General features: G+C 37.0%; 1 protein-coding gene and 1 long non-coding RNA gene across 7 annotated transcripts in view; one reads left to right on the top strand and one right to left on the bottom strand.

Annotated features, from left to right (window-relative positions):
• Positions 1-20971, top strand: part of Slc12a1 (solute carrier family 12 member 1) — an 84032-nt gene extending 63061 nt beyond the window's left edge. For all 5 annotated transcript variants that reach the window (XM_070026613.1, XM_070026611.1, XM_070026610.1 and 2 more), the window contains 7 exons: positions 4881-5024; positions 7804-7935; positions 8160-8271; positions 11095-11181; positions 16663-16798; positions 18425-18492; positions 19654-20971. In XM_070026613.1, coding sequence (XP_069882714.1) covers positions 4881-5024; positions 7804-7935; positions 8160-8271; positions 11095-11181; positions 16663-16798; positions 18425-18492; positions 19654-19789 — 815 coding nt within the window. In that variant the 3' untranslated portion in view covers positions 19790-20971. The remainder of the gene's footprint in view (positions 1-4880; positions 5025-7803; positions 7936-8159; positions 8272-11094; positions 11182-16662; positions 16799-18424; positions 18493-19653) is intronic.
• The window catches only part of LOC138830175 (uncharacterized), a 60602-nt gene that overhangs the window by 26455 nt on the left and 10279 nt on the right, over positions 1-23868 (bottom strand). The window contains exons 2-3 of one of the 2 annotated variants that reach the window (XR_011372897.1): positions 14947-15039; positions 2495-2584 (exon numbers count right to left, since the gene is read on the bottom strand). This is a non-coding gene — a long non-coding RNA (uncharacterized lncRNA). The remainder of the gene's footprint in view (positions 1-2494; positions 2585-14946; positions 15040-23868) is intronic. The other variant, XR_011372896.1, reaches the window with a different exon arrangement.

Raw genomic sequence — 23868 nt, 5'->3', positions numbered from 1 at the left:
TCTGAATGATGGGCTGCAGCTGAAAATATTGCTCCAACCTCTCACTGTTCTAGCCACCAAAATGCACCATCAATTTATTTCTATAAAGCAATCTAGCCACCAAATTCCATGATATTTCTCAAAGCATGGCAGTGAGCTGCATCCCCTTTTAATTTCCCAAGGGATGTATTCTATTTGAACCAACTTTGATATTTGAAATATTTCTGCTTCTTAGTTAAAAAAAGAAAAATACAGTTGGATACTAATAAAATAATTATAAGTATCAACTATCTGGGGTAAATAAAAAAGAAACAATGTTACACAAAGACACAAAGAACACATGGGAAAACAACAGCATAATGGTAGAAATTAACTTTATGCCATAGTCCTGTGCATTATTTTGAAGTTTATACAATTCTATGACACTAACCAAATATTAGATTTGAATTGGAAGAAATAAGCTTGCGTTTCATTATATTATACTGCAGTATTGGACTTAATAAGAGCCTGATAAATCTTAAGTTATTGCATTATACTATGTTAATGATTATCATCATAGCTTTTCCAACTCAGGCACTACAGTGTCATCATAGATTATAATTTAAAGGAAATATTAGCAATTCAAAGTCTATATTCTGTAGTTAATAAAGCAGTGAATAGAATTCAGCTTTATAGGTTATTTGCCAGCTAATGACAATTATTTCCATACTGTCTCACAGGCTTATATGAGAAGAACTTTTCATATAAATAAGATCGATATTCATAACATTCAAACATGTTCACTGTGGCAACTCGCCCAATATTGATGACTTCAAGTTTCTCTTAATAAATTAATTTATGACTTGGTAACACAAAAATTCCTGTTATTTACTTCCCAGGAGTATTTAGCAGGTTTTCCAAATGCAACAAAGAATCAAAACTGTGCTGGTAGGAAATGAAGGGTTGAAACTAATTCTCGATAGATTGTGGTCAAGTATTCTGTGTAAGCACTGCACGATTTATGATCATCTCAGAGTGCAGTGATATTGCTGTGTCTGATTGAGTGTCTTAGCAAAATAAAGACAGATGGCAAAGCAGTAAATAATTACTTGATCGGAAAGGCAGCCACTGCAGGACAGCTTCTGCCTTCAACTCAACTAGATTTCACCTGGGGGTTGGCATATTGATTCATAGGAGCATTTATGGGCTTTGAGTTGAGTGACCAAGGAATGAATCATAATTTAATAATTAAGAAAGAAAAGGGATGCTGTAAAATAGGAGGGGATGTGATTCCCCAGAAGGTTTCCCTGCTTTCCCTTATGCTGTCAGATATTTGACTGTTCTCTACCCTTAAGATTCAAAGCAGATGGTGATGTGTAGACTCCTGCCTATTTCTAAAAGATGTCTTTTTAAAAAAGAGAAAAGAGGAAAAAAAAGGACAGGCTAGGACATTTGAGGCAATTTTGACAACTAAATCGAATTCCCAAAATACAGTGACTCCAGTTGGTTACCAAGCAATCAATGTATAAAGAATTTGGACATATGTAACTGATGTTACATATGCACTTTGTGCATCTGCATGAAGATATGGTTCAGGAGACATTTCTTGTTCTCACCAGAAGAATTTCATGGGCTATATGGGAAGAAATTGGCGAGAAACCCATGCCCACTGTGGCAGTCTGAAAGTGTCAGCCTTTTCTTCTACCATTATGACCTCAGAGATTCTCTTCAAATCTTGAAAAGAGAGAAGTGCAGATAGTGAAGGCATAATACAAAAAAGAAGGGTAAACAGTGCTGAACACTATAATTGGTATCAGTAGATTAAGGTTAGTAGCTGTGTAACCTTGAACTTTCCAAAACTAAGTTTCCTTTTCAGCAAAATAGGGGCTAATCCCAGCTCATCAAAATCACAGTATGAGTATCCTATGAGATAGGATGTGGAAAGGGCTCTTACAGTATGTGAATATTAAAGGAGAAGTAGTGATAATGGTTTTGGTGGTGGTTATAGTCATGCAATAAATAATCTTCATAGCTGCCTTCATGGAAATAGATTAATACTTACCCATTTCAATTCCCTTGGCTCACTTCCCTATGACTAAAGATATATTTTTGCCAGTCACCTGGCCAATGTTCATGTTAAAACAAACTTTTGACTTCCCACAAAAACAGTAGTATGCAGGACTAAAGATATCTAAGTCAGAAGAGCATCAAAACATCAATTCTGTTTAGCAACTGAAATGCAAAAAGGAGAGAGGTGCACAAAAGGAAGCTTTAGATCACCAACAAAGTGAATAAGAATTAACTCTAATAAGAACTTGAAAAACTACTTTGCAAGTGGGATTCACATTTGTATGGATCTGAATATCCGGGAGAGTAACACAAGATTTTAGATTTTAGAATAGATTCTGCCTGTGAGCCTCTGGCTCAATGATATTTGAGGGCCCTGCCGAATCTGAAGCATGCAAACAAAATTTGATTTGGTTCTGAGGCCTGGATTTTTGCAGTTTGCCCTGTCTTGGATGGTCTGTGGTTGTACCTTCAAGTAAACTGTTGGATGAGCTCCCAGTTTGCTCAGCCAGCTGACTCCATTACAGGAGGACTTGTCTTTTTCCTTTCTTTGTCCAACCTAGAGGACAAAGAACATGGCAATTAGTGGTTGATCACAGTGTGTGCTGGAGCCTGCCACAAAAAATGAAGAGAGACAAACCCCCTCCCCATGGCAGACTTTACAGATTATCCCCCCCAAAAAAGCTCTCAAATAACTACCTTCAAGAGGACTGTAAAGAGAGAATGTGGATGCATACACATACACACGCACACACACACACACACACACACACACACACACACACGCACGCGCGCACGTCCCCTTGCAATGACCCAAAAGGCTAGATAATAGCTAGAATGCTGTCACCCATAGCAATGACAAAGTCTGAAGCAGAAACATATCCCCCCCTCTTTAAAATGACACGTTTGATGGACCATCATACAGGAGAATTAGCTGGCATCACACTCTGTGACTGTATTTCAATTCATTTCATGAGGAAGAGATAGAGCCTAATGAAACAGCTATAATAATTAACCACAAGTTAAGTCTTTGTGGTGGGAAGCATACGGGATTTAGAGTCAATCAACTCTCTTTGTATTTAAGCCCTGTAACTTGCTAGGTGATAAAGGTTCAGACACATTACTGAGCCTAGGTTGATTCACTTGCAAAATGGCAATAGTGTCTCTAAATTGTTTGGAAAGGAATAAAAAACCCACAGTCCCTGGTACCCAAAGAATGTGTAATACAAAGACAACTAAAACAAGTCCTAGGCTTCTCCAAATCCTGAGCATAGAATGTAGTCATTGCTCTGTTCTTCAAGGGGCTTTAAAGCATTCAAAACAAACAAAAACGTTTATTCATTCTTCAAGGCTAGAAGGAGAGAGTTGCGATTTTCTCTTTCACAGGCAGGAAATCTGAGGCATAGAAAGAGTAAAGGACTTGCCTAATGTCACATCAAGCCAGCTGCAGAGCTATAATAGGCCATGGCTCCCACTGAAATGCAACTTGTCTTCACCTTTCAACATCAGGGATAAGCTAGCTACTCCTGTCTGAGCTTTAATACCATCAGTCTAATTTTCCAGATTTTCTCTAGCTGCTGATCTTGAGACCCTTTGAGGCTTTGGGGAAATCACATGGGCGATTTGACCTTAAATCTCATGCCACTGGCAAAAGATTAATTGCTAAGACCTGGGAAGGGGCCAGACAATTCTGTGTAGCTGAATAACAGCATCGTCTAGGGATGTGTCTGTCCTGACAGATTTAGTTAGTACATAATTGATAAATCGAGAGTTTGTATAGCTTCGCTTCACAGATAGATAGAGAAGGCAACAGGCTCCCAGAGCTGACATTTACAGAAGTCCTACCAGTGTTTTGTAACACTGAACCTGGATCTTCTGTCCCTCTCCATTGGAGTACTGCTCATTTTCTAAGGCTCTTTTCTCAGCAGGCAATAAGATGAAGAGATCTGACAAAAGTGCCACCTTGCCTAGTGAAAGAAGGCTCATCAGTTGAGCAACTGTCACATGACTGCTTTCAAAATCTTATTTGCCCTCATCCTAGGCAGGTTGAGATCAAAGAGGGATCTAAGATATTACATAGCAGCTTGGAGGGATTTTTTTTTTCTTTTCCTATCACAATCAGAATCCAAAAGAGATAAAGGGCAGCCAGATGCCATCAAAGCTGAGATAATGGTCCTAAACCTTGGGCAAGAAATGTTGTATATCTTGACTCTTGTTTCAGACACCAGTATCATGACAGCCTTTTTAGCAATGTAAACTCTGACATAACATAGAAACCTCAGCTTTTATTTCTTTGACTTTGATCACCCACTACATAAGTTTGGTTTTTTTTTCCAAATAGAAGTAATCTGCAATGGATTTTGTTTTTCACTGCAATTTGCATCCAGAGCTCATAGACATTTATTGTAAGATCAGGTTGTCTTTAATTTTCACTGATATCTAGGATCTAGCCAATGTACTTCCATCTTATCACTTACTATTGTAAACATTTGTCCCAGTAACTTAGATCAGCACATCACTAGTTTATAGTGTATAAGATCTAGTACTCAGTGGATGGGTTTATTTCTTTGTTTGTTTTGGGATAGTAGTAAATAGAGTAGGCACCAAATACTGTCTCTTTCCCTCACTAATAAAAACCCAGTGACTGTGCATTAGAACACTTAGAGCTATTTTTTTCTGAGTGTGTTATTACTTTCTGAATACAATTTACTGAAACATGTCATTTTTATCACTTAGGAAAAATCATGATACATAATTTTAGTGCATATATGTCACTTTAAATACTAAGTTTGTGAGATTGTTCCTAGAAACTTGTTCCTCTGAGTTAAGACATTGGTTTTGTCTTCTTTCATCAGATGAATTAGAGAAACTGGAACAAGAGAGATTGGCCTTGGAAGCCACCATTAAGGACAATGAATGTGCAGAAGGAAGTGCAGGCATCCGAGGCTTGTTTAAAAAAGCTGGCAAGTTAAACATTACTAAGCCAACTCCTAAGAAAGGTAAGTTTTTTTTTTAATTTTACAAGCAAGATTTCAAGATGAGCCATTATTTGAGCATCTCTATAGAGTCTTGTATCTAAGAAACTGGGGGAACTGAGTCTAGAGACTGAAAACATTTCAAGAACTATGGGCACAAGTACTGTTTATCAGCTTCATTAAGTTGTGAATAGAGGATCTAGCTAGAACCCTAATTTCAGAAAAGACATCTTTATTGTGTAATAAATAATAATTTAAAATAATAAATAATAAAAGAATGCTTGGCTTAGAACTGCATTTATACCATTACTACCTGTAGATTTTGACCAAATGATTGAGTTATCTCTGAATGTCTGTTGCTACATTCCAGGAACAGAGGACCAAAGTACGAGGGAGTTTGTTGTAAGTTTTTTAAGTAGGTACATAATTCAAATATCTGTTTTAGAAAATTGCCTTCTTTCTAAAATATTTTAGGCAGGTCTGTCTTTAATGAGACCCACAGTGACCTCTGCTGGTAGAAATGTTAATGTGCATGTCTTCACATTAAAAAAAAGTTCTCAAATGGAAAGACCATTTTCTGAGAGGGTCTCCACAGAGCAGGATCCAAGTTGAAATTTGGCACCTTCAGGTCTAGTTGACAGTAGACAACCCTTCTAAGAGGCCATATCCGACTCTGTAAATGATTTACTTATTTTTGCTTCTCCTTCTACGATAAACAACTCGGGGCGAAATTTTACCAGTCACATAATTGTATATACTTACAATGATGGGAAATGCTAATAATCATCTCACTTAAAAATCCTAGAGGCTTTCTCCAGTTTCTCATCTTTGGGATGAGAGAGTTTACTATTTATTACCAACCTTAAAATGACATGTTCCTTGAAAATACTGTGTTCAAATCTGAAGTTGGAGGTTTATCAGGACTTTCAGGATGTAAAAATTAGTAACAAGGGGCTGGGAAGGTGGCTCAGTGGTAAAGCGCTTGCCTTACATGCATGAGGCCCTGGGTTCGATTCCTCAGCAGCACATAAGCAGCAAAAGCCCAAAGTGACGCTGTGGCTCAAGTGGTAGAGTGCTAGCCTTGAAGTGAAGAGCTGAGGGACAGGGCCCAGGCCCAGAGTTCAAGCCCCACAACCGACAAAAAAAAAAAAAAGTAAAAAGATCCTTTTGAATATTGAGTGCTATATTATTTCCTTTGCAAGCATTTGGTTTATTTAGATATCATAGGTGTTGTGTTCCATAATACCATCTAGAAAAGCGGTGGAAATTCAGAAATCATAGCTCTATACTATGCCTTGCAGTGGAAATTCAGAAATCATAGCTCTATACTGTGCCTTTCTAAAGGGGAGGAGGCAGCATTGATGTCCTCCTTAATGAAAGGAGCAAGCTTGTTTCTACATCACAATACTTGTTTTTCACAAAGACAAAACAAAAAAAAAAAAGCCAATGTGCTCCTCTAAAAGTCAACATATCTCAGTGTTCACAAAAAATAATAATGCCATCCATAGCTTTTAATACCTAAAAGTTCAAACGCAGCTCTAACATGAGCACATTCACGATTCTGGGCTTTATTTAGGTGGGCGACAACTCTTTTGAACTCTAGATCAAACCTTGAGTCTGACTTCAGGCACAAATAATGACTCCCCCCAGATCCTTCCATTTGCATGTAAGTGAGGGCAGAGTTTGGTCCATTAGACAAATAAGTTTACTTTGCCTCTCACCAGTCTTAGGGATATAGAAACAATGTGAGATAATTGCTTCAAAACTGACAAGCCCCAAACAAGGAAACAGAATGAGACAGAACAAAGCAGCTTCAGAACCTCTTAGATCAGAGCAGGAGTTGTGAAGAGGCTGTCACTTCTATACTAAGCACTACACTGACACCACCTCTTTGAAATGGAGTCATGAAGTCATAGCTTTCAAAGGCAAGGAAATGAGAAATAATATTACACAGGAAGCAAAGGAACGTCTACTGACAAATAGAAACAAGGATACTGCTTAACAACTGATTTCCTAGAACACTTGTGGTTTTCTTGTTGGGGCGAAAATTATATTAAAAGTTTTATGGCTTTTATGCAGTTTTAATTATTATGCAACTACAGATACTGTTTCTCTGGATGTTTCTTTCCCTTTTTCATCTCATATGTGAACATTTAAAAGTAGCTGCAGTGATTTTATCTTAGTTTCACAAGACTCCTTGAAAGGAAAACATCACAGTGAGCCAGGCCAACTGTGAAAACAAACAGAGAGTTCAAGGCACACCATGGCTCCTGGCAAACTAAAATTCAGACCTTACACCAGTTGTGGAACTTATACCAAAGTGGGGCTCAAATGAGTAAATTCCCAATGAATAAATTCTCCCAATGAAAAAATTCTATTGCTTATCTCTAAAAAAACCCAACCACCACAATGTTTTACTATCAAGTAAATCTGAAATAGTATTTAGGTGACTTATATTTGAATTTTAGGAAGATATTTTAGGTCATGTATCAAATTATTTAGCATGGTTACATGTCTAATAATTCTGCTCTAAGATAAGAATACGGAGAATATGAAAATAACTCACTGCTTTATAATGAGACCTGTAATCATAAAACCCATACCAAATGTTTATTTGGCTACTCAAAGTGATCTAAATTACAGTGAGATTTGATTTTTATTTCTACTTTTTGGAGAATGAAGTTTCCTACTTAGCTAGTTATAAAAAAAAACAACAACAGGAAATCCTGACTTTTCTCTATTGTCTATTACAAACTTTCTTTACGTCTATTCTCAAAAGACAAATATTTCTCTTTCATTTCAGACAGCAGCATTAACAGCATCCAATCTATGCATGTTGGGGAGTTCAACCAGAAACTGGTAGAAGCCAGTGCTCAATTTAAAAAGAAACAAGGAAAAGGAACAATCGATGTTTGGTGGCTGTTTGATGATGGAGGTAAAAACTTCCAGAATAATATACTAGGGAACAGGATTCCAGTCGATGAGTTAAAACCACAAACTGAATGGGAAAACATATGAAAATGGTACCAAAGAATAACACTTCTGATTTACGTGTTTTAAATTGATTTTACTATAAATATGCAAATACAAAGCTCTTCTTTTACTTTCAGTGAGAAATGCTAACTCATTCTTCCTATCATAACTTATTCTTTATTTTAGGGTTAACACTCCTTATCCCCTATATCTTGACTCTCAGAAAAAAATGGAAAGACTGCAAATTAAGAATCTATGTTGGAGGGAAGATCAATCGCATTGAGGAAGAAAAAATTGCGTAAGTAGTTTACCTTGAATATGATTGGTCATTTCAGATGTTTCTCACTTTTGAGTGTTTGGTTGTGTGTTTGTTTTGCCAGTCCTGGGGCTTGAACTCTATGCTTGGGCACTGCCCCTGAGCTTCGTTTGCTCAAGGCTAGCATTCTACCACTTGAGCCACAGCTCTACGTCTAGCATTTTGTGATTAAGTGTAGGTAACAGTCTTATGAACTTTCCTGCCCCATCTAACTTTGAACCATTATCCTCAGGTCTCAGCCTCCTGAGTAGTTAGGATTACAGGCATCAGCCACCGGTACCTGGTTACTTTAACTTTTTTTAATTTTTAATTTTATTGTTATTCTAAAGGTTAATATACAGAAAGATTACAGTTACATAAGTTAGGTAACAAGTACATTTGTGTTTGAACCATGTCACCTCTTCCCTCATTTTCTCCCAGCTTTTCCCTCCCAACCCCCACAAGTTGTACAGTTCATTTTCTACATCGTCTCTGGAGAGTATCACTGCTGCATTTGTTATCCTTTGTCCCATTATTTCAGTGCTACCCTTTACCCTCCTCAAATAGATAAACTTATATACAAGACACTTCAACGTTTTAAGAGTTTTAATTTTTAAGATTTTTTTAAGCATCTTTGATACACAATAGATTTAAAGACAAAAAGCACCATGACAGGCCTTATATTTACCTGATTTTCTGGCCAGTAAATTATTTGCAAAATGAAGCCGGGTGCTGGTGGCTCACGCCTGTAATCCTAGCTACTCAGGAGGCTGAGATCTGAGGATAGCGGTTCAAAGCCAGCCCGGGCAGGAGAGACTGTGAGACTCCTATCTCCAATAAACCACCAGAAAACCGGAAGTGGCGCTGTAGCTCAAGTGGTAGAGCGCTTGCCTTGAGCTGAAGAGCTGAGGGACAATGCCCAGGCCCAGAGTTCAAGCCCCACGACCGAAGGAAAAAAAAAATTATTTGCAAAATGATTCTAGTTATTGTCTTCAAGTCTTCTTATCCCCTGCCACAGTGTTTTTAAAAAGGAACTTAAGAGTGTCATTAGTTTATGTAATGGTTATTTAGCTTTGACTAGTAAATGTATATGTAAAAGGAAGGCCCTAAAGGGAGTCTTCTTGGCACAGTACATAGAAAAGAATTACGAAACAGACAGCCTACACCTTGGTCCAGCCCCGCCCTACTGCCAGGTTTAAGTGGATATTGAGAACACTTCCAATTGAAAAGGGGGAAAGTCCCACAGGGAATCTGTGCGTTTTACATGATTTAGCCTTTAAGAGCTGATATGTAGGGTGAGAATAAGGAACATGCCAAGAGCATGGTCTGTAGTAGAGAATTAAAGAACCATGTCATCAGCTCCTGGTCCCTTATGTATGCTAAAGTCCTGAGTCCAGAAAGTCCTGAGCTTCCAGAAACTACAAAATAATGGCAAGATTTTTATTTAGTAATTTTTCACATGTTTCCCCTTTTTAGGAGGAATTATGATACACATATTTCATCATGTATTAATAAGTATGCAAATACATTCTGCAAATACACCTACCTGCAAGGCAGGTACTTTACCACTGAGCTCTGTCCCAGTCTTATTTCCGGCCCAGTCATGTTCCTGAACTGTGATTTGGCTTTCTATCATGGGATTTTTGGCTTTCTATCATGGCTGATCACAATGCCCTACTTCTTCAGTTGTCACAGAGACTTATGGACTTTCCTGTTCAGGTTGGCCTGCAATAATGATCTTCCCAATCTCAACCTCCCATAAAGACAGAATGATAGATGAATGTCGACATATCTAGCTATGAGTTGAGAAGGGGTCTTGAGAACTTTTCTGTATGGGCTGGTCTCAAACCATGATCCTCCCATTTTCATCCTCCCAAGTAACTAGATTACAGGCATGAGTCACTGGTGCTCAGCTAATTAATATTTCTTAAAGCCTCCAGGACCATATTGAGACAACTGAAAAACTTTAAGATAGATTAGATGATATTGTGGCATCAGTGTAAAATTTTTACTTTCAAAACCCGTTCTCTTTGTATAATAGAACATTCTTGTTCTTACAAAATATCTCATTGTAATATCTGGGAATAATGTATATAGGTAAATAGGCAGGTGCATTGATAAACAGGTATAAAAAATAAAGAGAATGACAAATTACATAGAGCAAAATGTAAACAACTGATGAATCTAGGAGTTTTAAAATACTGTTCCTACAACATTCCTGTAGTTTCGAAATTATACCAAAATTATTAATTTTCAGGAAAAAATTCTAATATATAAATCACACAATATACAACACAATACATAATAGCTATAAGAAAGTATCAGTAAATTCAGTATTTTCACAATAAAAAAAGAAAGTATCAGTAAATATTAAGACTTATCTTTCACATAAGGGAGTGTATTATCTTCCCTGAAAGATGAATGCAAAGTTGTTTGCTATTTCTAGTGTCTGTTTAAGTTTCTTTTTTTATTCATTTGTTTGTTTGTTTGTCCATTTATTTCTTGAGACATAGTTTAGGTATGTAGACTAGACTAGCCTCAAATCTAAGATCATTCTCCCTCATCAGGAGTGCTAGAATTACAGTTGGGTACCTCCATATCTGGCCACAGGAGTTTCTTAATGATTTCATTGGAATAGCTTGATTCTTGCTTAAAGTGTCCAACAAGTGTTGAAAATAAAAACCAAAAGGCCTCTGTCTGAAAAATAAACTAAAATAAGACATGATTGCTTTCGATATCTTAACTCAAACACATACATACACACACAAAAAGCCTTTGATTGAAAATAGGTATATTTACAAGGATAAAATGTTTTTCTATTTTCAGAATGGCTTCTCTTCTGAGTAAATTTAGGATAAAATTTGCAGACATCCATATCATTGGAGATATCAACATTAAGCCAAACAAAGAAAGGTAAGAAACACTTAACAAAATGCATTGATTATTCATGGTACTCTTACTCTCTTTTGTTGATTATCAAGAGGGTAAGAACGGTAAGCATTTACTGAAGTGACTTCTCAATAGGATATATAAAGGAAGGCCTTCAAATAATCATAACACTGAACTATGAATCACATTTTAATGGGAAGAAAAGCTTTCCTGGTGAAGGTAAGAATAATAAGGAAAACTACTGCAACACAGGTTAGTGTGCATTTTAGAAATGTCCCTCCTGTTTTTGATCTCCAAGTTGGCAAGAGTAAGCACAAGGTGAGACTATTCTGACCAAAGCAGTCAGGAAGTGGGGCATCCTAGATAGAGGAAGGGCTCTAATAAGAGAAGCTGTTTGTACATCAAACAGCTTGGCCCAGTGATAGTACCAACTCTTCAGGGCTATTGTAGCCTTTAAATACTAGGCCTCAATATTTAGGGCTTATGAAATTTGGAGGGGCCCTCTAAAATCATCTGAAACCCACAAAAGAAATAATATAATGGCTCCAAAAGGAGGAAAAGAAAGTAACGATATTGAAATAATTATTTAAATGTCTTCAAAACATGAAATCATTTTAACTACGCTTTTTTTTTTTTTTTGGTCGGTCATGGGGCTTGAACTCTAGGCGTAGGCACTGTCCCTCAGCTCTTCAGCTTAAGGCTAGTACTCTACCACTTGAGCCACAGTACCACATCTGGTTTTCTGGTGGTTCATTGGAGATGAGAGTCTCCACAGACTTTCCTGCCTGGGCTGGCTTTGAACCGCAATCCTCAGCTCTCAGCCCCCTGAGTAGCTAGGATTACAGGCGTGAGCCACTGGTACCTGGCTTTAACTATTCTTAATTGTGAAATGTATCAGTTCCGCTATTGGCTTAGTCATTAACAAAATACTACACACTGGGCAGCTTGACCAACAGATACTTCTCACAGTTCCAGAGGTTATGAAATCCATGATCAAGATGCTAGTTGATTCTGTATCTGTTGAGGGTCCTCTTTTGGGCTTACAGATGGCTACCCCATCTCCTTGTCTTTACATGATGGGTAGAGAATTCTAATCTTTAATTCTATCACAGGGGCTCCACCCTCATAACCTTTTCCTCAACCTAGGCCTCACCTTCAACTATCATCACTTTGATGCTTCAGGCTTCAATAGATAAATTTTAGTGGAACACAGCCAGTCCATAACAATAATATTTGAGATTCCAAATGTACAGAAGATTGTCTGGAATGATTGAGCTAATTATAAATTAAATGACCTATGGAGAGTTATAGTTTAATATAAATGTGTTCCATTGTTTATAGTCTTAATGACATATTTATCATTGCATTTAGATGCAATTTAATACACTTGATTTAGAATGGAATGAGACCTTCAAGAGTCAGCATATAGAAACATATGAAGGTTTCAGAATAGTTCGGGTCTTACTATCCTCTTAGGCCTCTTTCCTGGTCTTTTATCACTATTTGTCTTATCTCTGGCTATTCATGGGGAACTGTAATTACTTAATTCTTCTTATCTTTACTCTTCTTAATTTATTGTTATCTGTATGAACTTGTTATTTTGATATTATATTATGATTTATGATATATTCTCATTAAACAGATAAAGTTGAATTTCATGTTCTTTGAGGCTTTTCAGGATTCCTCCAAAACTATGGATTAGTTAAAATGCAAAACACCTATACTATGATAAGAAACTGAACTTGACAAATTTAACTTGGTCATACTACGTATTTCCTTGTATTATACATACCTCTAATAACTTACATTCTTATATTTATACAGTTACAAATCCTTAAGGAAAATAATAATGTATTTAAAATTCTCCTTGGTAAGTGGAATTACCATTCTGATAAGAACTAGTTTGTCATACAAAGAGCTCTGGTAACAACCTTTTGCTTTACATTGTGAGAAAGCAGGCTCATCTTAAGTCTCCCAATCTCTTTCATAATACAGCAAACTCTTAATAGTTCCTTACCAAGTACCATTTACTGACAAGCCAGCGCTTCCTCAGCTGTCAGATTGGGCATTTTTCTGTTGCCTAGACTATAGTCACCATGTCCTCTACGTATCTGGGGTTTTCTCTAATCTCGGGCTCAATGCTGGACACGAATCTGCCACCTATTTCTTGTAGCCAAATTTTTCTTACTGTAGTTTATCTCTGTGGCAGGTTGTGAAGAAGGTCTGGGGGCTGGGGGAATCATCCTTATGGATATAAAAGAACTCTTGCAGCTAATGTATCTAGTTCAAGTAAAAGAAGCCATTCTCCAGGAGAAGGTGTGCTGAAAAAGCCATTCCTTCTCTCTTCAGACTTCTACCATGACTGGTATCATATTACTTTTAAAACAGTCACATATGTGATGTTAACAAAGACTCTTCCAATATTTGAAAGTTATCCTATTTTAGAACAAAGGGTAATCACTTCTTACATCTCATATATGACCTTTGGTAGCAAATTTGACATTAAATTTGCATTAATTTGTATAAGGCAACTCCTCTGGATGGGTACATTTAAGAGAAAGAGATTTCTTTCCCTAGGATGATATAGTCCCTGGGCTTAGGATTCGAAACTAGAATACTGGCCCTGTTTCAGGCTTTGCTGGCTGGGCACTTCTCATCTATTCATTCTCCACAACTATCTCCTCAACATGATTCTTTCTTGGTCATTTCTTGATACACAGTGTGAAAAAATAGTTTGCCATTGATTCCCATGTTGGAGGCTAATGTTCAATGCTCTTAAATTGCCTTTAGTAAATTTTTCAACTATCCAGGAAAGGTCAGTAACTCTTGACAGAGGCATTTTGTCATAGAAACATTGTCTATAAATATGGTAGGGTAAGAGTGACACTACAAAAGCAAAATTAATGAGAAAATAATCGACTCACAAGAAACTGAAATACTCTGGTGGTTAAATTCCATTTTTATTGTGTAGATTGAATTAAAACTCATGGGGCAAAAAAAGACAACAATCTTTATATGGAAATCAAAGATAAACTACAATCAAGAGGAAATTTTTATAAGAACCATGAGGAACTTTTTAAAGTTAAATTTTGTTACAAGGAAAAGATAAAGAAGATATGTCAGCTATTTGCTAATTTAAAAATGATTAATTCTTGTTCATATTTAATAGCATATGCTACTTAGCTTAGAATCCATTAAAGAGTACTTCAGGAAAAAAATCAGGTAATGAGAACTAAAATATAAACCTGGAGCTAGCTTAGTATCATCTAGCTAGGATTCAGGGATGAGTGCTCTAGAATGAAGAAATCAAAGATGAATGTAGATTAGGAAGAGTAAGAGTTCAAATAATAAGAATGGGTAAAGACAATCCTATTATAACTTACGGTATCACTTAGCACATTTCACTTACAAATAAAACAAAACCTCATAGTGACTTAAGTGATGTAATTTATTGTTATAAATAACAAAACAAAACAAATATAGTCAGCTTTCAGGTTAACCTTCATAGAAACAGCGAATTTTGTAATAAAGGACTACTTTTATTTTATTCTATGCTACTTTACAGGATAGTCATCAATTAAAGTTGATTAGGCTTGTAAAACAAGGTAACTCCCAACAGCATCCAGGACTACATATGTACTCATGTATGTTTAGTAGGAGAGAATCTTTGTTCCCCTCATACATTGAATTCAAGTCCTGAGCACCATTCAGGATGCACTGATCTAAGCCACTGAGAAATTCATAGCGTTCAATATAGATAACACTGGGTACCTTCTGGTTCAAGCCTACCTGAGTTGCCCATCTTGGACAATTGCTGTGTCCGAAAATACACAATTGTACTAGGGTTGGTTGATGGTGTGGTCAGAGTTGTTTCCACTCGTACTACAATGAGGAAAAAGTATAATGTAGATGTTGCTGAAACAAGTACAAACTTCTACTCCACCGTCTATTTCTTAGGAAGCTATTTTTTTTGGTTTTGTTTTCTAACCAGGAATGATCTAGTGTAAGGTACAAAAGGACTCTCACCTTGACAAAAATAAGTACAAGTAGAGCTTAAACTCTATCTGAGAGCTTCTCCATTCCTACCTCAATCTCCTTGCTGTTGTGTGAAGTGAATATCGCCCCTTTTTGAGGTACTACCCACATGTCAGAGCACTCTCACTCAGATCATCTCACTAGCTCCAAAAAGCAATTGTCACTCTCCCTTCTATAGTCTATGACAAAGGAAGAATTGGAGAGAAAAATAACAACACAAAACAGGTTCTCTAGACCTTTGCATAGCTCTGGCCACTGCACAGCTCTCTATAGCAAATGAAAGTATTGCATGGCTGAAAGAATAATAGGGCACCCCTGGCCTATTCCTTCCTTGTCTCTATCTACCTTTCTAAGTCAATACAATGGAAATCTATTGCATTAACTATCTCTTCAGTCCCTTAACAAAGCCTCACTGGCAGGCACAATTTTACTCCTTTGTAATCTCTTCACTTTTATCTGCAAATCCTAAATCAGGCCAACTGATGAGATAATTAAGCTCATCACTTCATATTTTAATTTCTTAACAGCATATGGAGTCTAATTATCATTCATTGTAAAGTTACTAAATTCTAAGTAAGCTACGTTATATAAAACCAAAGAAAATTATTCATGCTTGAGATCATCTTAAAACAGCATACTAAAGACAACTTCTACCATGAATTACAAGCTTTATTTTGTGCTATTGTTTTAAAAATAAATCTTATGAGATTCTTATATAAGACAAGAATGAGACTTTTCCTGCAATTTAAAAAATGTTATATAGCTCTCTGACGCTACTTCTAGATTTCCCTTCAATGATTTATTTTTAAGTGTTCTAAAATGGCCTTGGATTCTTAGGCATTAAAACATTATTGATTTTTGTCCTTAACATGCACCTGAATAATAGTCATTTGGAAATATCTGACAGCAACATCAAACATCAAGACAAGGGCAGCATTATTTGCAGCGGACATCCAAATCGTTCTAGAATCAATATACTTGCTGGAGCCCTTGCTTTCCTCTCACCTGCCCACAGCCTCTTGGCATTACCATGTGGATGAAAGGTGAGAGACACCTCACCCACATTCCGATGAGCCTGGTTCATCTCCTACAAGTCATGGACGAATGTCTCCCAAAAGAGTTATTCAAGCAGATGGAAAGTGGTATGGGGGCTAAAATGTCTACATTATACCCATGTTTTGGACTATATGATGCGGAAAATGTATCTACAGAACAGTCACTACCTATGTTTTTGTACATTAATACCTAGGTTGACAAGGACTCAACACATTAAGTCCCTTCCTTGGGTAGGGAAGGAGTACTGTACCCGTGGTTTTACTCACTGTAGCTCTTGGCAGAAATGATTCTTAAAAGATTTGCATGACATTCAGCTCTGATTCCACAGCCAACAGAGCCAGTCACACCAAGAGTATCTATGAAATAATGAGTTAGTTTCCCACTGTGACGCCTCCTTTACAATTCCAATTTCAGCTGGAAAGTCTTTGAAGAGATGATTGAACCATATCGGCTCCATGAAAGCTGCAAGGATTTAACTACTGCTGAGAAATTAAAAAGGGAAACTCCATGGAAAATTACAGATGCAGAACTGGAAACAGTTAAGGAAAAGGTAACAACTTGTCTTCCTTAATTTTTACTTTGCCATCTCAAAAAGATGGACTTAAAGATTAAAAATTAATATATCTACTATCAAATTGCATTATTGAAGGTCTAAGCTTTCTAAGGTTTCAATGGCTTTTCCATTGCATTGATACAAAGATTTTAAAAAACTGCATTTTTAGTTTTCCTATAAAGTTACTTTTAAAGTTTTAAAAAACAGGTTATTGTTAACATTTTGTGAAGTCTTCTTTTAAACTTTATTTTTACTAATCTAAATAATGTAAGCCACTATATGTGCAATGTAGAGAAAGGTAGATTGACGCTCAATTTAACATAATAGCAACAACAAAAAAACAGTAATGTGAGGAAGATAGCTGTGAAAAACTAGCAAAAGTATCTGAGGAAATTCAAGATGTGTTTGGAACAATGAGCAGGAAGTTGTGAGATGGACAGAACAAAGTGAGCTTTGTGAGAGTCTAGCAGGAGCGGGGCTTGGTGGCTAATGCCTATAATCCTAGTACTTCAGGGAATGATGCAGGATAGTGAGTTTGAGGCCAGCATGAGGTGCTGAGCAAAACCCTGTCAAATGAAATTGATCATAGTGTGGATAAAGAAAAGGGTTGGGATTCAGAATTAAAGGAATCAACATCTAACTTAGTCATTAAGGGAAAGGGACCACAAGAACTTCTAAACTACAAAATCTGAATAAGCTATATTAGGAAGCGAGCTTGGAAAAATTAAGAGAATTATTGAAAGTCTCTCAGATTTGGTGAGAACAATACTGAAGTGAAATCATGAATTCTACTTGTAATAAACTTCCCAGTTTCAACAGAAGTGTATCATCTAGTAGAGAAAATTAAACATCTGAACATCGGTTTCTGAACTAGTGAAATATAAAATCACATATTACTCTAACAACTACAAAATAATTTCCAAGTGATTTTACCTGTGGCTTTTTACTTGAGATCAGCCCTATATGGCCTTTTCCTTTAAAAAAAAATACGTATATACATACATATATATATATATGTATGTATGTATATAAGATGGTGGCTTATGGCTCATGGCTTACACTAAACAAAAGAAATGGACATATCACCTGATGTGGCAGAAATAGTTGTATTGTCAAAGCTCATAGAATTCACAAACATTATAGTCTATGATAATGGCAATTTGCCTTGTGAAGGTTAAAATGTTTATGACTTTAAGTATCACTATCTCACAATACTGTAAAATTTGTGAAATTTATGTAATCACTTAATCTCAATAGAAAATTATTTTTTAAAAAGATGGTGCCTCATACCTGTAATACAAGCTACTCAGGAAGCTGAGATCTGAGGATCGCAGTTTCGAGCCAGTCCAGCCAGGAGTCTATGAGACTCTTATCTCAAATCACAGAAAAAGCTGTAGATGGTACTAAAGCACTAGTGGTAGAGTGCTAGCCTTGAGCAAAAAGAGCTCAGGGACAGTGCCAAGGCCCAGAGTTCAAGCATTAGGACTGGCAAAATATATATATAGTAATATAATTCATAATATATTCATATATTATACATCATAATTAAATCATATAATTCATGAATATTCATTCATAATTGTGGTAAAACTACACTCTACAAAATCTAAATGTTGTCCACAGAGTTATCGTCAAGTCCGACTGAATGAACTCTTACAGGAACACTCAAGAGCTGCCAACCTCATTGTTCTGTAAGTCTTATTGTTAAGAAAGAATCGTAGAAGGAAATTTAGGATGAATGGGTTTATTAACTTAAAAGCTCAGGACTCGTCATTTGGAAAGTTAATAAAGAAAAGAAATGTTTGATGGTGTGGGATTTTAGCCAGTGAAGGAAGATGAATGTTATCCTGAGGCCCTGACCCTTTGGGGCTCATGAGTTTTAGAGGGTCTGGACAGGCTTTGTGTCAGGTATGACCCACTCACAAGAGTGGACAAGAGCCCATGTCCACCTAGAACCTAGGCTACCAGAACTCCTGGACCATATTCCAGAAGCCTGAAACTGTGGAATTCCTTACCAACAGTTCCAAGACCAAGACCCACAGACATCTTTACTGGGTCAGTGTCCCTGAGCTGGTACACATGGGGCTCCTTGCCTGCAGTGTGGAAAGAAGCCACCATGGTTACACTCTATACTCTGGTCCCATAAATATTAGAAGTCTCATACATGTTAGTGGCTACTGGAAACATTAATGTGTATTGATTAAGACTGGTAGCTAAGGCTGAGTGTGGTGGTTTACCCCTATAATCCCAACACACAGGAGAATGAGGCAGGAGGTTCACAAGGTCAAGGTCAGCCAGGGATACATTATGAGACCATACTCAAACAAAACAAAGCAAAACAAAAACAAAAAGACTGGTAGCTAAAATTGAGAGAGAGCAACTATTTCATATTTATATCATTAACTGAGTCTTGACTATCACTCTTAGGCAGTTCAGGAATAAGGTCCTCCTGAACTGTGGAAGGGGTTCTAACAGTTGGTTCTGAAGTTTCTCTATCACTTTAAAAGCTTTAAGTTACTGGGGAAAGATATCATTTCTAAAGATATCTAAAGGGGAAGGTGGATAGCAGTTGTTTAAAAGTTATCTATTTAAAGAAATGTTAGAATTTACATTTTTTTAATTTTGTCTTTACAATGCCTGTGCCTAATTTTCTGGCTTATAGATATTTGTGTTATCTGAGTAGTGCCTATATTTGGTATTTGTATTCAAAATTATTTCTGTGTGCTCATTTTACATGAGTGTGATAAAAATTTTAGGCCACTGGTAATTAAATAGTTCAGAAATGCTAATGATGTTACTGCCTCCTGTAATTTTCATTTTGGTTTTTATTTTTTCTTTTGTGCCATCATTAGGAGCCTTCCAGTGGCAAGAAAAGGATCTATATCAGACTTGTTGTACCTGGCTTGGTTGGAAATACTCACAAAGAACCTCCCTCCTGTTTTACTGGTTAGAGGAAATCACAAAAATGTTCTGACATTTTATTCTTAAGATATGAAAGATGAGAATATATTTTAACATATGAATAATTGAGAAGCATGTTCCATTACTTTGTGCTGTATATCTGATTTATGAATATGCAGACTAGTCTAACAGATTCTACATAACTTCTGTTTTTTAAAAAAATTATTATTAGATAATGAGGGTGTTTTTTTTTTTTCCTATCAGCCTAAGGAAGCATCAAAACCAATGCTACTTAGTTCTAGGGAAAAAAATTGTTATTGCTGTAGATAAAAAAAAAAAAGAGAAATTAATCAAATCCAAGCAGACTTATGCTCATGATAAACACCAATTTGGTGCCAAGCTCCTCCAGGCAAACTTAATCTTTTGTTTCTAATGGTGTTTGCTGTTAGGCCCTGGTGTAGGCCTTAGCCTCACAGCAGGTTCTGAATAAATGCTTATTGACAGTCTCATGCAGTGACCAAGGGTAGCTATCAAAGGAAAAGACCAACTGGGTAGGAGGCATGATTCCGCTTGGCCTCCTGAGAGGCTTATGCCTACAAAGAAGATTTAAAAATCAATAACTGAAAACTTTAAGAAGGACTTCAGTCTACAAAATGTTTAAAGCAGTTACCCAAAGAAGGTTTATTTAATGTAACAGATAATATACTTACAATGATCTGTGTGATGGCTGATAACATACAGCTTGAATTTGCTGCTGACTCAAAGTATATTAACTAGGTGAGACAGCAACACATATTCCAATTAAATAATCTATTCTTAGCTTTATAAACACCTGTCCCTACTCAACATTTTGAAATTTCTATCATGGTCTTACTGTTCATATTTTTTCCTTCTAATTAAGTGGATACTACAGATGAAATAAAAAGATGTCTAATCAAAAACTAAGTGCTACAAATTTTCAAAAAATATTAAAAAATAGTTAAGAAATATATTCTGAATCACATATCATATATTTAGTTACTTTCAACAGATAATTCTATGAACTTAAAAGAATAATTATGATGTGGAGTGGAGAAACTTGGAAATTTTAACGTATTTAGGTTATGATTTTTTTTGTTTTTTGTATGTATATCTAATACTTAATTGTGTTGACAAACCAAGAAAAAACTGTTTTCCTGATGAATGGCTTGATTTCCTTTCTGCCATACTTTGACTATTTTAAGAAAGCATATGGGAAAAATCAACTTGAAATAAAAGCAGTAAAATTCATTTTCTTTGGCCTGGGTCATGTTCTTGTTTTTACTTTTCTGCTACTAAGTTTGTCATACAATGGTGTATCATATGTGAGTTTCAACTTTACAGTCAATGGCTTTGCCAGTGGATTGGTTAAGGTTGAGACTCAAGATTAGGATTTGTAAACCCAGCCTCTTGCAAGGATGACTAGAGGAAAATACTAGCAGTGTTAAGCAAAGACTAAGCAGCTGGAGAGCTTTATTTGAAATCCACATCATAGTCCTTAATTTGGCTCCAGATTAACCTCCCCTTCTTCTGCCCTATGTACTTGAAATCTGAAAGACCAGAAACCAGTAAACATCACTCATCATCTTTTGGGTCTAACACTTCTCTCCTGAGAGGGTGTCTGGGAACTGTAGGGAGTAATATGTCTTCTGCAGCAGGAAATTCTACCTCTTGTTTCTGCAGTTTGGGTTCCTCTAGAAACAAACTCTGAGATAATGACTATGCATGTGCAGTGTTCCAGGGATCCATGCCTGAAAGAGAGAAGGGTTGAGAGAGGGAAATGATAGCCTTACAGGTAGCTGTGGAGCTACAATATCCCTTCAGAACAGTCCAAGAAAGAGAGCTTCCAGCCTTTATGCTTCTGCATTGAACAATCTTTTGGGTCTGGGCTAGATGGGAAGGGGTGTGTCCTTGGGTTGGGCAGCCCTGGGCTGCTGAAGCTATCCCTGGAGCATCTGTGAGCTCAGGTCTATCTATCTGTTAATAGCATTCTTAGCTTTAGGGGCAACAAATCCTTCTTTAAACAAGGTTGGAGAGGGATATCAATGTCTTGCAAGGGGGCCATAAGTTATGGTTTAAAAACAAAAACAAATACTCAGACTGGCTTGATTTCAAACCTTGATCTTCATTTAATAGATGTGTGATTTTAAAATAATTACTTAACTTTCTAATTGCTAATAGCAAGAGGATGATGTCACTTGCAGTCCAGGTTAAGGGATTGGAGATTTTCAGGTTAGGAACACTTATATTTGGAAAAGGTTAGAGTAGAAGAAACATTTACTTTATTTTATTTTTTTGTTGGTCATGGGGTTTGAACTCTGGACCTAGGCGCTGTCCCTTACCTCTTCAGCTCAAAGTAAGCGCTCTACCACTTGAGCCACAGCACCACTTCCAGCTTTTTCTATTTATGTGGTGCTGAGGAATTGAACCCAGGGCCTCATGCAGGCGAGGCAAACACTCTACCACTGGGCCACCTTCCCAGCCCAGAAGAAACATTTAAAAGGCAGAGTGTCATAAGATAGCAGCAGACAGGGGCTGGGAAGGTGGCCCAGTGGTAGAGTGCTTGCCTTGCCTGCATGAGGCCCTGGGTTCGATTCCTCAGCACCACATAAGCAAAAAGCCGGAAGTGGCACTGTGGCTCAAGTGGTAGAGCGCTAGCCTTGAGCTGAAGAGCTGAGGGACAGCGCCCAGGCCCAGAGTTCAGGCCCAACAACTGGACCCAAAAAAAAAAAAAAAAAAAAGATAGCAGCAGATATGTATAACTTTTTGTGTTCCTGCCATTATCCATTGCTTCACCCAACTCTATTAACCCAGCTGCCCGCCATCTTTACATCTATACTCCCATTTCTGAGCAAGAAGACTGTTCTACAAGGATGTGCATTGGTGTCCAACCTTCTCTGTTCCTTCTCTGTTCTGCTACTTCCTCATTAACATCTCACTCTTTCCTCACAATGACTTTTCAAAACCTGCATCACTCTCTTGGCTGATGATCTTGACCCCATTACTAAACGCATAAAGACATAAAATTCTTTACATAAAAGGACTATGATGAGAGCATTTTATTATGAGTTCTTCACTTAATAATCTTAGAAAGCATTCAAATGAAGCTTTAAAAAGAGAATATAGATTCTGGGAGATGCTTGTTGGCATGCTAAATTTGAATTTCTAGGAGTAGGATGTAGTCACCATGTATTTTGTGAATCCCCAAGCTTTGGGATGCACTGCTCTAAGCAGTTACTCCTACTCCTGTAACAGAATTTCATCCTGTGTTAGAGTCTTTTGGAGTTATGCTTCTAACAGATCGCTCCTAAGTCCCAGATCTATGGATGTAATATAAATTTTCTCATTGTCTCTTTCTCTAAATGCAGGATGATCTGACATCTATAAAACATAGACATGTAATGGAACAAGGCATCCCCTTCTCCACCACTTAGTGGATCTTTGGAAATGACCAAAGATGTATATATTAATTCAAAATCTGTATCAGCACAGGAAACTAAGAGAGGATGCCATTTATATATTACCATTTTGGAAATGCAAACGAGCTATAGTTTATATAGGAAGAGGAGATTCAGCAGAGCTACCAAAGATCAGCTCATCTGTCTCTGAGGAGGAAAAAAATCTTAGAAAATAATTGCAGAAGACTCTGGAAAATGGAGGTGGGAATCCCTTTTATTAGATATTGAGAGAATTCAGAAGCAGCTTCAATAACAAGATGCCTAACACGTTTGGTGTGAACTCAAAGCAGGTTTTTATGGGTGCTGCAGTAAACAATCTCATGGATGCCCCTGGTAGGGGCACCAGGAGAAACAGAACAAAAACACCATTGTGTTCAAATGCTAGTAATATACAACAGGTAAAGTTAATCTAAAAGATAAAAACCAAAAATAAATTCCCATCATTTTAAAAGAAAGAAAGAAAGATCAGGTGCTGTTGGTGTAATCAAAATCCTAGCTAATTAGGAGGTAAAATCAGGAGGATCTTGATTCAAAGCCAGCCCAAGCAGCAAAGCGCATGAGATACCCATCTCACCCCAGTGCTTTGACAGTGCCTGACATCTCAAGCTACATGGAAGGCTAAGAGTAGGAGAGTCCATCTCCATGGAAGTAAGATGGGCATGAGTGGAAGGCTGGAGTTCAAAACATGAA

This window comes from Dipodomys merriami, unplaced genomic scaffold (assembly GCF_024711535.1).
Source record: "Dipodomys merriami isolate MVZ:Mamm:240054 unplaced genomic scaffold, mDipMer1.0.p SCAF_185, whole genome shotgun sequence".
Lineage (NCBI taxonomy): Eukaryota > Metazoa > Chordata > Mammalia > Rodentia > Heteromyidae > Dipodomys > Dipodomys merriami.
This window is presented reverse-complemented; position numbering and strand designations above follow the sequence as displayed.